Raw genomic sequence first — 14,381 nt, 5'->3', positions numbered from 1 at the left:
ATTTTGTCTCGTTTTGCATCTGTTTTTGTCATTTGTTTTGCTGATCGTGTCTGATGGTCTTGTCTTCTGAGAAATGAAATGTATAAGAACTATAGCTGAACAGCAAGAGATTAAAGATTATTTGTATCAGGAAAAAGAGGAGAAATTGCTTTGGGATTTTACCTCAGTGTTCTCTTTGAGTACAGTAAGTGAAAATGTGCTATACTTTCCCTCAAATGTTTGTATAATTATGCTGTCATTAAGAATTGCATAAGTGTAGGGCATGGATTTAGAAAATTATTAAATATATGAAAATGTATGTATGTAGGGCATATAAAAATGTGATCCTTTAAGTTATAGGATAACCAGGGTAAAGTAAGTGTACTAAGTTGGTGACGTTCCCATAAATTTAGAGATATTTCTTTGCTTTTTTTTTTTTTTTTTTTTAATTTTAGCAAGCGCAAACAATTTTGATTGGTTCGTGCAGACCAGCGCTGAGAAAAGTAACAGCTCCCACCTGACATAACTCTGTTTCTACCAGAAACAACTAAACCAATTATACTAATAATACATATATCGAAATAGTAGGAATCTATATTTTTTTGGCCGTTTTTATTTACCTGTTTGATTAGAATAAATCTGTGCGTGGTCGTTTTAAAAAATAATTTTGTCTTCATTCGCTTGCCGTAGCACAGAAACAATCTCCATGGCAACTGCTATTCGCCAGAATCGCCTCAGCCGAGCATCATCGGATCTTTGACACAGACAGTCTCTTCGAAACGATCGCTCTGCTAGCAATTGTTTTCCTTTTGTTTTATTTTATTATTTAGTTCTGTTTTGAACACTTTATATAGCGAATGCTTGCCAGTGCGTGAAAGGGAATCAAAGACGCACATTAGCTAGCCTGCTAACGTTTGTGTAACGTTAGCAGTGGAATGGATCAGTACAGTATTCTGGGCAGAATTGGGGAAGGAGCTCACGGAATTGTTTTCAAAGCCAAACACATCGAGGTAAGACTAGGCCGTTTTGGGTTTACCTATATTAATCCAATAGGTTAGACAATAGGTTGAAAAAAAAAACCCTGAATACTGCGTTATCTGTTTATTTTCAGACAGGGGAGACGGTGGCTTTGAAAAAAGTAGCTCTGCGAAGACTCGAAGATGGAATTCCAAACCAGGCCCTACGGGAAATCAAAGCTCTGCAAGAGATTGAGGACAACCAATATGTGAGATATACTGATCGCTTAATATTTCAAGTTTTTTGTTTAGTAAAGTCAACAACAAACAAAAATGATTGGGAAAATTATGCCATACCAAGTTATACTCTGAAAATAATGACAAACTAAGTCATAATTATAGCAACAAAAAAACACCCCTGCAAATATGACAAAAGGTTTAGAACATAGACAAGTTAATGTTATGACATAATGTCATTACATATTACATTAACACATATTAAATATATAACTGTGAGACAAAAGTCATAATTATAAGGTCATAAGTTGAAATTGACAGTTTATGAGTTGAAAGTTATGATTTATGAGATAAAACTCTGACATGAAAAGTTCAAATGATGACAGATATGTGGAAGTAAAAATATGACTATTATAAAGTTATAATCGACAGAAAGTTGAAATTATGAGTCATACTTAGGAGGTGAAAAAAAGTAAAAATTATGGCATGCTAAATTGTGATAAAAAAGTTGAAATAATGACACACTATGTCAATAAAAAAATGATAACATTAAAGTCAAAACCATAACAGAAGGTTGAAATAATAAAAAGTCATACCTATAACAAAAAGAAAAATCTATGTCATAATTAGTGTAAAAAATAGTTTCATAACTGTCACTTTTTATGACATTTTGATTCCACAAAACATGATTCTTTGAAGCATAAATGGTTATTTGAATAACTGGAAATCCATAGAGACATTATTTGTATTTTCATTATTCCTCGGATCTGATTATTTATTCATATTTTTATCATCTGTGTAGGTGGTGAAGCTGAAGGACGTCTTCCCGCACGGCACAGGCTTTGTGCTGGTGTTCGAGTACATGTTGTCAGATCTGTCAGAAGTCATTCGGAATTCCCAGCGTCCTCTCACCGCATCCCAGGTCAAAGGTTACATGATGATGCTGCTGAAAGGAGTGGCTTTCTGCCACGAGAACTCAATCATGCACCGGGTGAGACACCGATTGTTCCTGATGCCATTACATTTGTCTTTCACTGTGATCTGTGCTATATGTGCGCATCACATGTTTTTCTGTGTAGGACCTGAAACCCGCAAATCTTCTAATCAGCTCGACGGGTCACCTGAAGATCGCTGACTTCGGTCTGGCCAGGCTCTTTTCCAATGAAGGAGATCGTCTGTACAGTCACCAGGTGGCCACCAGGTGATCATTTACTAGAGGTTCTGTCATGCTAGCATTGAGCTACATTGAATTTCAGCTACAGTATAGATCATATGTGACCCTGGACCACAAAACCAGTCTTGGGGAGTATTAGTAGCAATACGCTTTGTTTACGCTTTAATAGGATATTAAGTAAGGATCATGTTCCATGAAGATTTTTTGTACATTTCCTACTGTAAATATATCAAAACCTAACTATTGTTCCTATACTAACAAACAATGTATCAATGGAGAGCTTATTTAGTCAGCCTTCAGATGATGTATAAATCTCAAATTGACCCTTATGACTAGTTTTGTTTTCCAGGGTCACATATGGATAAAAATATCTGTTGTGCTGTGTTTCAGGTGGTACAGAGCGCCAGAGCTTTTGTACGGTGCCCGGAAATATGATGAAGGAGTCGATATCTGGTAAGAAAGTGTGGAATAATTGTTTCCAGTCACCAACTTTTTTAATATAACATTTTAGTGTTTATTACAAATGAACTATGAACTGTCAGTTTTATCTATTTTTATACATTTTAAAATTAATTGTAATTATTATAATCCCATGCCTTATCAAATTATGTGAAATGCATAGTTTACATTTCTGTCTGTTTTCCATTTTTTGCTAAATTAATGTTGGTAAATTGTACCAAAATAATTAAATCGAACTAAATTGTCCGGTTTCAAAGTATAATGAGTAGACATTCTATTGAAATGAATACTGAAGCAAGTATTTAACAGAATTAACGGTTCATTTTGCGAAACTTTCTCATTCCTCAAGTGTCCACTAGATGGCAGAAGTGGCTATTCTTCACCCTTCAAGTGTCTCTGTGTGTCTTCTTCTGGCTTGTTTCAGGGCAGTGGGCTGTATTTTTGGGGAGCTTTTGAATAACTCGCCGCTTTTCCCCGGAGAGAACGACATCGAACAGTTGTGCTGTGTGTTACGAGTGCTGGGAACTCCCAACCAGAAAGTTTGGCCAGTGAGCTCTCGTTTATATCTGCTATGCCTGTTCAGCACTACAGTTCACAATTACAGTTCGTCAATGTTTTGACTGTGATGACCCAATCTAGGAAATAACAGAACTACCGGACTACAATAAGATCACGTTCAAAGAAAACCCCCCTATTCCTTTGGAGGAGATCGTGCCTGACACGTCACCGCAGGCTGTGGACCTGCTGAAGAAGTTCCTCGTCTATCCGTCCAAACAGAGGATCAGTGCTAGACAGGTGCGCTTTTAAAGTTCTCTGCGGGTCCATTCAGTCATGTGCATCGAACAAGTCTCATAATGCCCTGTCTGTTTCCTCAGGCTTTGCTCCATCCGTATTTCTTCACGGATCCTCTCCCAGCCCATCACTCAGAGCTGCCCATCCCTCAGCGTGGAGGAAAGCACTCCAGACAGCGCATGCAGCCCCCTCATGAATTCACAGTGGATCGACCCTTACACGAGAGCTTGGTGGATCCGAGTCTGATCCAGAGGCATGCGCGGAGCTGTTTATGACAGCGGTATGAGCAGAAATGTAGGGCTTTGTGCTTAGTTTCGCACCATTAAGCCACAGACTCTTATTTAATTTTTAAGGACAATGAAAAAAAAAAGGAATAAAACGTTACGTTATAAAAGCTCTGTTATGCAAGATTGAGCTATATAATGTTTAGGTGTTCTGAATATACTTTTAATAGTATTTTTCTGTGATATGTGTTTACATTTTATTAAATATTCTCAAGAACTAATCAATTACGAGACAAAAAGGCAAGGTGATCACATAGCAGGTCATAATTATGACAAAAAAGTCAAAACGTTTGTCATAATTAAGACTTTTTGCCATTACCAAAGTGTGATTTGTCTTTTTTTGGGGAGGAAAAATAAATAAATGTGCAAATTATTTGCTCTATTACAGGCAATATAGCGTTTCCATTTTTTTCCATTTTCCAGTATTCTTTTAGTAAACTTTCAAATGGCATAGATTTACTTTTTTTGTGATAGGTGTTCAAATTTCTAATGAGTATTTTTTTGTAATAGACACAATCAGTTATGGGATTAAAATTCAAAATGATGGCGTACTAAGACATTGATATATTTAATGTCATAGTTATGACTTTTTATGAGTTATTTTGACTTGTAATGATTTACCAAAGCGTGATTTGTCATTTGTTACTGAAAAAATAAAGAAAATATTCAGATTATTTTTTTATAATGCTCTATTATACAGAAGTAGGTTGTAAATTGTTTCAGTCATATCTAACGGTATTTGTATGTACATATTTCCATTTCAATTTACATGCTACAAGTTACAGAACACATTATAGAGGAGCAGCCTATTAGACTTGATTATATTCTTAAGCTGTTTTACTTGTAAAATGAGGATGGGAAAAAAACATTCTCCCTTTTTCCTCAATCACCATTAACTTTATGATTTCACACCAGCTGGTGTAAATGAACTGGTTTTGGTTTTATTCAGTTAGACACAGCTTTATGGTAATAGGTATACCCAAACAGGTTTGGTCAGGTTTAGTGCCAACACTCTTCAGTGTACCATGTTTTTGCACCAGAGAACAAATAAAACTAGTTTTGTATCATATACTATCATTCGAATATTTGGGGTCAGTTGCATTAAATTGCATTAAAGTTGCAAAAGTGACAATGAAGACATTCATACAAAGATTTCTATTTCAGATCAATGCTGTTCTTATGAGCTGCAACAGGTGTATCCACAAAATATGAAACGGCGCAACTGCTTTCAACATGTTTATAATAAGAAGTATAAGATATTAATAAGATTTTTTTTTCTTGAGCAGCTAATCAGCATATTAGAATGATTTCTAAAGAGTCATGTGACATTGAAAACTGGAGTAATGATATCAAAAGCTTTTTCATCACAGGAATGAACTGCATTTGAAAAGATATTCAAATAGAATAGCTATTTGAAACAGTATCAACATTTAACTATTCTTTCTGCTTTCACTGTATTTATGATCAAATAAATGCGTGATCAGAAGAGATCACACTTTATTTGAAGGTGTCCTTGTTACATTTCAGTACTGAGTTATTATTAATTAAATAAACGTACTTATTATATGGTTAGGATTAGAGTATAACTTAGGGTTACTTGCATGTAATTATGTACAATTTATTGTTATTACAGTAAGTACATGTAACGTTTAACAAGGACACTTTGAAGTGTTAAAGAGGCTTCTTTTAAACAGCTTAAAACTACTGAGCAATAGTGTGCATCCCCTGTTAAATAGTTAATAATAATAGGGAAGCGTTGTAACTTTCAAGTGATCGTTACATTGTTGAAAAGCTGCGAAGGAAACTAGTCTTATCAGTGAACATGCAAACAACTAGTTTCTATTAATAGTGCTAAAGCAGAGTTACTTTTTTCACTTAATTACTTTAACCATAACTCAGTGGTAGCGCTGAATCATTTCACAAAACCTCAAAGGTGAAGGCAAATAGTGTAGCTTTAGTGTATCTTCAATTAAAGCAGACATGATATTGCAGTTAGGGCATAACCAGGACTTCTGTTTTGTTCGTAGGCTAGTAAAAATGTCATATTTACATTTTTCAGCTAAATGACACACAGCCTCATTCCACCGCTCTAATTTCCCTTCTGACCGGGTGAACAATAGGAAAGAAAACGGTTCGCTTTGATTAACAAATGACTTCCACAGCCCTGGTCTGTGTGCATGTGGCCAGGCTGGATGCGTTTAGAATGATTGCAGCATTTGTCTCTATTTGCATTCGTTCGATCCGCTCAACTGTCCTCTTGTGTTACATATTAAGCTGCGCTTTGCATCTTTTATTGGCTGCACTTTCCCTTTTGTTCCATCAGTGGTTTGGCTTTTATCAAGATTTTTTTTTTTTTATACGTTTGGTTGTAATTCATCGAGTTTATAGCAAGTGTAGTTAATTCATACCAAAATAAATACTGTTGCTATTTGCAAATTTTCATGTCGTTCCATAATCTGTGTAACAGTCCGTTTTTTGTATCGTAACTGTCTTCAAAATATCCGAAAATATCCGAATTTGGGAAGACATGAGAATGAGTAAATCATGGCATTAATCTGTATTTGAATAGTTTCAAATCAAAATATTTTTTATTGTATTGAGAGTTTCCTCTTACTTTACGTGTGTCTTAGCAGATGTGTGTATTTGATTTTGGTCGTTTTACTCCTTGCAGCTTTGCGTGTTTGCAAAGCAGACCGATGTGGGATATTTCCAGACTTTTTTGTGCATTTGCACTCATCATGAGGCTCCACGTTTGCTGAAGCTGACCTGTCTTTTGCTCCTCCCACTGTCCCCACATGTCTAACCTCAATCACCCACAATGCCAGAGCACAGAAACCTTTGCGCATAAACTTCTAACCCATCAGCGGAGCTCATCGTCATCGCAGACACCTGTCCCGAAGCCTGAAGAGATAAGTTCAGGTATGAAACAATCAGATCTGCATTACCATATCTGCAGCTGCACTGGCAAAGCAAACAATGCAAGAGATGCTTATCGCGTTTTTAGAGCAATTTGATTCTGAATGTCATCTCGGTTAAACAGACAGGTGAGATTGTCATTGGTGTTGTGATTTGTGATGCACTTCAAATATGTGCGAAAAGTAGAGCAAGTATGGGTTTTGTAAGAATGTGGTTTAAAAATGCTAATGATGAATTTTTTCCAAACATATATAGAATGTTTCTATGTGGTCTCTTAAAAGTAACTGAAGATATTCTATTGCAGTTATTGAAACAAATAATCCTTTCAAGATTGCATATATATATATATATATATATATATATATATATATATATATATATATATATATATATATATATATATATATACAGTATAAGTGTGTGTGTGTGTAAATTTCCTTTTTCACACCATACAGAAGGAGTTCCTGTCAGACATGGAGACCTCAGCTGAACAGCCTCGCTGGGTTTCCTCCTCCATGGTATCGTCAGAGGTGATGCCCTCTTACCCATCCGACTCCAGCTATATGATCCACACTGAAGAGGGTTCGACGTTCCCCAGCTCTGATGCTGATCACAGCAGCCTGCCTTCTCTGTTCGGCAGCCCAGTCCATGGCCGTCCACCTGGAGCTTTTCAAAACAGCCCAGGTCAGTGCTGCACGTCCGTGACAAAGCACGCTTTATTACAGCAGTGTCACATAGTACTTACAGTAATATATGCTACATACCATTCATTTAAAATGTTTTCGAAAGAAGTCTCCAAAGCTTTCATTTGATCGAAAATACAGTAAAAACAGTAAAAGCTGTCAAATATGATTTCAGTTTAAAACTTTTATTTTATGTTTAAATAAATAAATATATATATATATATATATATATATATATATATATATATATATATATATATATATATATATATATATATATATATATATATATATATATATAAAGTTATTTATTCCTGTGATGCAAGCTGAATTTTCAGCAACATTAAGTCTTCAGTGTCACATGATCCTTTATAGATATGCTGATTTGCTGTTTAACAATCTTATAAATGTTAAAACAAGTTGGATTACTCCATATTTTTGTGGAACCGAAAGTGTATCAGGACTGTTTGATGAATAGGAAGATTAAAAATACGGCATTTATTTAAAATATCTTTTGTAACATGTTAAATGTCTTTACTGTTAGTTTCGATCAATTCGATGCATTCATCATGGATAGAAGAATGCATTACTGAGCCCATGATTTTAAATAGTAGCGTATACTTGACTGAGCAATTACTGTATGCATATCATACACTATTACATTTACATGGCACTAAAAGAGCTGGTATGGAAAAATAGAGATGATTGTTTGCTATGTGCAAGTATGGGTTTTGTAAGAATATGGTCTGGAATGTAAATATGGTCTTGTGTACATATGATAAATGTTATGGCAATTGATTTGAAAACAAATATTGTATTCCTCTAACAACTCTTACAACTGAAGATACATTATTGCAGTTATTGAAGCAAATAATAGTTTAAAATAAAATAAAAAAATCTTACTGAACCCAGGCTTTTTGAATAGTAGTGTATACTGCACTGAACATACCATATTACCATATTCATATTATAAACTGTTACATTTACATGGCACTATAAGAGCAATGCCGCAGCATTAACGTCCAAAATGTAATGCGCTGTTCTATCAAATAAAAGGCCTATAATTAATATAAAAAGTACCATCTAGTACAGAAATTATTATATGTAAGCCAAAGTATCAAGCCATAAGGTGAGCGAAATTTTTTTTTTTGTAAATATTAAAAGTTTATTTGCAAAAAGTAATTTTGATGTAACTAGATTACAAGTCTGTATCTAAAAGCTTGGTTTTAAGCAATGGCTATCTCACAGATGTATGGCTAAAGGCTGCTTTTTGCCCTTTCATAAGGAGAAATGACCCTGGCTGTGACCAGTTCCACTAAAAAGAATGTCGTTGGCTGTTTAAGTAAAAGCTGAATTAAAAAAAAATATTAATTTGTTTCGATAACTCAATAAGATGTACAAAATTACTGCTTTTATCAGAGGAAAGAGTACTTTAAAGCTTTAAATTAAACTGTAAGAATTGTTTTTTACTATTTGAACTTTAAATTTATTATGTTTTTTACTTCACACAAGTAAAATAATACTTTTGCTGTCCAAGTGCTTTCTCATTTCCTATTTTAATATGCAGAAAAGTTGATTCAAAAGAATAATTGATTAAAAGAATTAATTCTGTGTCTCTGTGGTGCTTTTATCTCCAGCACTGTCTCCAGAACCTTAACTTCTGTTCCTTTCCCTGAGATTTCTTTCCTCTCTCCCTCAGTATATCCCGTCTACTCCTCTCCGTTCCTCGGAAACCTGTCCTGGCTGGAAAGTTCTACCAGCCCCTCTCTAACCAACCTCTTCCCATCATCCCCGTCATCGTGGCACAGCGGTGCGTTTTCGAAGACGTCCTCGTCATCGTTCCACGGCTCCCCGGCCCTCTCTTCCTCCAGGCCACCTCGTCCTGCCCTTCACTCCCCCACCCAGCACCCCAAGGAGAGCTTTGGTGTGCAGGAGAGCATGAAAGGAGAGAGTCCTCCTGGAGGTGGCGAGGTGTTTGGCGGGGTGTTTCCCTCCTCAGTGAGCGACGTAAAGACACACTACAGTCCCTACAGCAGCTTCACGCACGATTACAGCAGTTCACTTTTCTACACACCCTCGTCCTTCTCACCCAAATTATGCAGCAAGATGAAATTCTCTCCTTTAGGTGAGAAAGCATCGAAAAGGGCAGATAATGTGGGGTGGTTGCGGTTAAAAACTATTTTCATATTTTCTGTTTCTGTCTTGTTTTCCAGTAAAAATATCTAAACAGTCTTAAATCAAGATAAATAAATACTAAGATATTAAGTTTTGTTTTCTGATCAGATTAGTTTTGCTTAAAGACGGAAAAAAAAATGTGCCAGTGGGGTCAGGAAAAATAAATTTCTTTTGAATTAAGTGTATTTTTAATTTCTTTCTTTTTTCTTTTTTGGAAAATTTCTTCATTTCTTAATTTTAACGATGTTTAGATATTTATGCTAGAAAAACAAAACAAAAATACAATCTATTTTCTTCAGTTAACCAGAGCCATTTTTTTTAAAATTCAGTTTTTATTAATTTTGTTATAATATCCATACAACACAACACAGTTTTTTTCCATCCTTTACAGTATACTGACAACCCAAAAATAATACAGAAAGCTACATAATCAAAGTTCCTCACAAGTAGCTTTTCTCCGAGCGGAGGTAAATACCGACACATATGAAAACAACGCAACAAATATTTATTAGCATAAGATGTTGCGTAAATAAATACTAAGACGAATGAATCAGCTAAATAAAAAATAATCTAATGTGAGCTGACACACTGGGAATGTCAGTTTACAATATTTAACTGTAAACTACAAGATGACTTATTCTTTACATTTTCAAAAATTGTATATTTGACAGCTGTTTACTATAAAATTACACGAAATGTCTCTTTAAGATGCAGTTTTGCAGTATAGAATAAGGGGACTTATTGTTAACCAACTAACAGATCTTTGTGTCATAACTGTGATGATTTTTTGTGATGAGTACAATCTTAAAGTTGAATATCCTGGTTCTTTGCAGTACCTTTGCCTCGGCTGCTATATGGCGAAGGTTCTTCAGCACTTTGCTTTCTGAAATGGATAAAAATCATCACCACATAAATGTTTTTTCTAAAAAAAGTTATCATAGTGCATCAGTCCTCGACGTTCAAATCGAATTCTTAAAGGTATTTCTGAGGGCGTGTTTCATTGTGTTTGTGTGTAAAGATTATTTCTGACCGTGTGTGGTGACAGAGCCGCGTGAGTGTGTGAATTGCGGGGCCACTGCGACCCCTCTGTGGCGGCGTGATGGAACGGGACATTACCTCTGCAATGCCTGCGGACTGTACCACAAGATGAACGGACAGAACAGACCCCTCATCCGGCCCAAAAAGAGACTGGTACGGCTCTCCCTCACTCACTACTAGACTGATACACTATCAAAATACTATAAAACGGTGAAATATTTCTTGGAAAGGATTTTAAAATGTACTTTATTCTTGTCGTGCAAAGCTGAATTTTTATCATCATTGGAAACCATTCTAATGTGCCACTATTGACTGTTAAAAACTGGCTTTTGTGAAAAAAGTGATACATTTGGATTGTTTGACGACTAGATAGCTCAAAAGAATACATGAACATTCTGCAATATTATATATGTCTTAGCTGTCACTTTTGATCAGTTTAAAATCCCCCTTGGCTGAATAAAACGATCAATTCCTCAAAGTCTTGTTAAACCCAAACTTTTGGACTTTCTCTTTCTGCAGGTCGTCAGTAAGCGAGCAGGAACTGAGTGTGCGAACTGTCAGACCAGCACCACCACGCTGTGGAGACGCAACGCCGGCGGAGAGCCTGTGTGTAACGCTTGCGGACTCTATTTCAAGCTTCACAATGTGAGCAACTTCCCGTGACTTAAACCATTCATTTAGTTCATTTAGTAAAAGCTGATAAGCCCCCATTTCAATGTAAGACGATGTGTCACTTAACACGTATTTAATACAACAAAAAATAGTACTCTGTTAATTTAGTAAAAGCTGACGAGTGTCACTTTAATGTAAAAAGTTCAGAACTTCACTCATTTCATCATTGCCTGTGCCTGCTGTATAAAACTGGAGGAACTGATGTAATATTATGGTTGAAATCCAAACCTCTTTTCCTCCTGTTTTGTTTTTGTATTATCTTCTGTTGCTTTAAGGTCCAAAACAAACCACACTCATTTCACTTGACTTGGTTATTTCAGTAAACGCCGATGTTTTAATTTTAAAAAATGATGTCGCTCAAAACTTCTACAATTTCTACAGTTACTTGATTTGCATGAATTCGTTGTATTGTTGAATTGCATGCAAAAGACATTCCTAGTAAATTCAATCTTGTAACTCTTTCAAAACATTTCGACATATTCAGCGCGTCGTCTTCTAATGAGCAGAACACCGTAAGGGAGTTTCTCAACCGTGTTTTTGTTATTCATGAATGAATTTTGTCATGTCCCACAGCAGCTTTAACTGTATGTCTAATAATCCGTTCATTCTCATCAGGTGAACAGACCGCTGACTATGAAGAAGGAAGGCATTCAGACACGTAACCGTAAAGTGTCCAGCAAGAACAGGAAAGGGAAAAGGTTTAGCGCCACAGAGGACAATCTGTATTTTTCGAAGAACCCCGCGTCTGATCATCATTTCGACCTGTATTCTCAAAGTCCTGGAGCTCTGGCCGTCTACAGCCACTCTTCCCATTCACTGCCGCCCACCTCTGCCTTCCACAGCCACGCCGGCCTGCCCTACCCCTATCACCCACCAGCTGCCATCTTACCCAGCGTGGTGTGACGGAAACCCGAAAGAAGACTCCCCAACTATGTGCTCAGATGCTCCAAAAACTTGAAAGCTTAACCAAAGTGGACACGTGAAAAAACATGTCGCCCTAAAAATATTTGGATGTTTATGGCTCACACAATATCTGAATGGCAATGCATTCCGTACAAAATCGGATTATAATAATCAGATGATAATATAAAGATATCAGATGATAATAATCGGAAATGTTCCTTGAGCAGCAAATATTAAAATATTTTATGAAGGATCACGTGATCATCCTGAAAGTCCAGCTTTGCATCACGGACACAAATGACAGTGTATTCAAAACAGAAAACTATTATTTTATATAGTACTAATATTTCACATTATTACTATTTTACTGTATTTCTGATCAAATTTATGCAGCCTTGGTGAAACTTTTTAAAATCCAACCCCAAACTTTCAAACTGTAGTGTACATATAGACTACCTTTACTTTTTTTGTGTGTTTGTAATGATTTTATTTTTATCAAAACATTTTTTGGGATTTGTAAGCTGTTTTTAAAGTGCTGTATAGGACATTTCATGTGCTTTACAAATAAACATTTAAGCAAAACATCTTTTTCTTTTTGCATTTACTGTAAATCTCGACAATAGATACAAGAGGAGCATGAAGACTCGCTTGAACGCCTTTTGAATTCGAAACGGTCTCCAAGCGATCGGGCTCCTTAACGTAACTGCATCGCGACAGACGTTTGATATTGTGGTTGTGGTTTTTCTATGGCTCCATTGTGAGCTCTGCAGCCTGCGTGAATCGGCTTGTAGTGGGAGTTCGACAGTTACGATATGACATGACGGCGCATATGCAAATCGACACTTTCCATAGCATGGCGGATCAAGTGCTGTCGGAAATCATATGGGCTGTTTCACCAGCCAGTTGCTTCAGACAGGAGAAATATTTCTTCAACAGCATTTGCTTATCGTGGGAGCCACGCGATCTTTAACAGCCTGAAACGCATTGCAGTTTAACCTTGCAAATCGCAAGCAAATTTATAGATGTTCCACTTTCTTATTTTTGTCACGTGTTGGTTGTGTGATGATTGCCTGTGCAGAATTCAACACCATATGTTGCTATGTGGTTGCTAGGGGATTTCAGATGGTTGTTTACAAATTAAAATCATAAATCCGACTGTTATGCCGATTTATGGCATTTAGTGTCAAGAAAGGATTATATGTATATCATATAAACTATATATATATACTGTATATATGTGTTTGCGTTTATATGATATAAATATATACATATTTTTTGGTTTAACCTTCATATACCAAAATATATTCCGGAATTTATTTCATTTTCAATCTTCCCAAGCCTATATAGACTCGAGATTAAAACCTATATTTAAAATAACATTCGTAATAGCTTAATACTTATTAAATATATTTTCTAAAATTCTAACAGAATATATTTTAGAATGTATTTTCAAAATACTGTAAAAATAAATTATTGGCAGCTATATTTAAGCAGGTTTTTTAAAGTAAATATATTCTGAAACATTTTAGCAAATACATATAGTTGGCCTTGGTATTTAAAAACATTTTAATATATGTGTGTGTGTGTGCATGCATGCTATATTCCTAGCGTCTCGTAACTGAACTATTCATAACATCGATTTAGCATATATTTACAATGTTTGGCTGTTGTGTGTGGTTGCCAGGGTGTTGCTATGCCACTTATAAGGTGTTCTTAAGTGTTATTTTTGTGCCTAAGTAGTTGCTTTCTAGTGAAAATCCTAACTCTTTCCAGCCCCGTTATGGCAGACAACGCATTTAGAGTCCAGAAAGGTCAAGCATCCCTGACCCAGCATCCCCGAGGCCAACAAATTGGCTTCACTGTGCGCATTGCTCCACGCCGGTCTGGGAAAAGGCCTCAGCGCTGTGGAATATGGGTTTCTGTGTGGTTGGCGATGATATCTCAGATAGCACCCCTCCCCTCTCCTCCATCTGTTTCCATCTCTCATGGTTGACCACATAGCTCTGCTCCCCTGGCTTCTAGTGGAGCCTCATTGTGCAACGCAGGCAGCTTCTGGTTTTCCGGACTCTATAAAAAAAAGTGCAAAAGGGAAAAGGAGATGCACAGAGAGAGG

The 14,381-nt window shown here is 36.1% G+C and overlaps 2 protein-coding genes across 2 annotated transcripts; both read left to right on the top strand.

The window, feature by feature from the left end:
* The first annotated feature begins 680 nt into the window (after nucleotides 1–680).
* Nucleotides 681–4,555, top strand: cdk20 (cyclin-dependent kinase 20). Its single transcript, XM_043246240.1, has 8 exons — nucleotides 681–989; nucleotides 1,091–1,204; nucleotides 1,975–2,163; nucleotides 2,252–2,373; nucleotides 2,737–2,799; nucleotides 3,230–3,353; nucleotides 3,445–3,600; nucleotides 3,681–4,555. The coding sequence occupies exons 1-8, from the start codon at nucleotides 915–917 to the stop codon at nucleotides 3,870–3,872; spliced, it is 1,035 nt and encodes a 344-aa protein (XP_043102175.1). The 5' UTR covers nucleotides 681–914; the 3' UTR covers nucleotides 3,873–4,555.
* Nucleotides 4,556–6,697: 2,142 nt separating this feature from the next.
* On the top strand, nucleotides 6,698–12,796 carry gata1b (GATA binding protein 1b). Its single transcript, XM_043247561.1, has 6 exons — nucleotides 6,698–6,800; nucleotides 7,253–7,481; nucleotides 9,180–9,605; nucleotides 10,701–10,846; nucleotides 11,213–11,338; nucleotides 11,981–12,796. The coding sequence occupies exons 2-6, from the start codon at nucleotides 7,271–7,273 to the stop codon at nucleotides 12,266–12,268; spliced, it is 1,197 nt and encodes a 398-aa protein (XP_043103496.1). The 5' UTR covers nucleotides 6,698–6,800; nucleotides 7,253–7,270; the 3' UTR covers nucleotides 12,269–12,796.
* The last annotated feature ends 1,585 nt before the right edge of the window (nucleotides 12,797–14,381 follow it).

The sequence above is a fragment of the Puntigrus tetrazona genome, chromosome 8, assembly GCF_018831695.1.
Source record: "Puntigrus tetrazona isolate hp1 chromosome 8, ASM1883169v1, whole genome shotgun sequence".
Taxonomy (NCBI): domain Eukaryota; kingdom Metazoa; phylum Chordata; class Actinopteri; order Cypriniformes; family Cyprinidae; genus Puntigrus; species Puntigrus tetrazona.
This window is presented reverse-complemented; position numbering and strand designations above follow the sequence as displayed.

What these genes read in the sequence shown, in the direction of transcription:
- cdk20 (XM_043246240.1), top strand. Translation starts at nt 915, where the DNA reads ATGGATCAGTACAGTATTCTGGGCAGAATTGGGGAAGGAGCTCACGGA. An exon ending in GATGAAGGAGTCGATATCTG is followed by an intron (nt 2,800 to 3,229) that starts GTAAGAAAGTGT and finishes GGCTTGTTTCAG; the next exon opens with GGCAGTGGGCTGTATTTTTG. An exon ending in AGAGGATCAGTGCTAGACAG is followed by an intron (nt 3,601 to 3,680) that starts GTGCGCTTTTAA and finishes CTGTTTCCTCAG; the next exon opens with GCTTTGCTCCATCCGTATTT.
- gata1b (XM_043247561.1), top strand. Translation starts at nt 7,271, where the DNA reads ATGGAGACCTCAGCTGAACAGCCTCGCTGGGTTTCCTCCTCCATGGTA. An exon ending in TCCGGCCCAAAAAGAGACTG is followed by an intron (nt 10,847 to 11,212) that starts GTACGGCTCTCC and finishes CTCTTTCTGCAG; the next exon opens with GTCGTCAGTAAGCGAGCAGG. An exon ending in TCTATTTCAAGCTTCACAAT is followed by an intron (nt 11,339 to 11,980) that starts GTGAGCAACTTC and finishes CATTCTCATCAG; the next exon opens with GTGAACAGACCGCTGACTAT.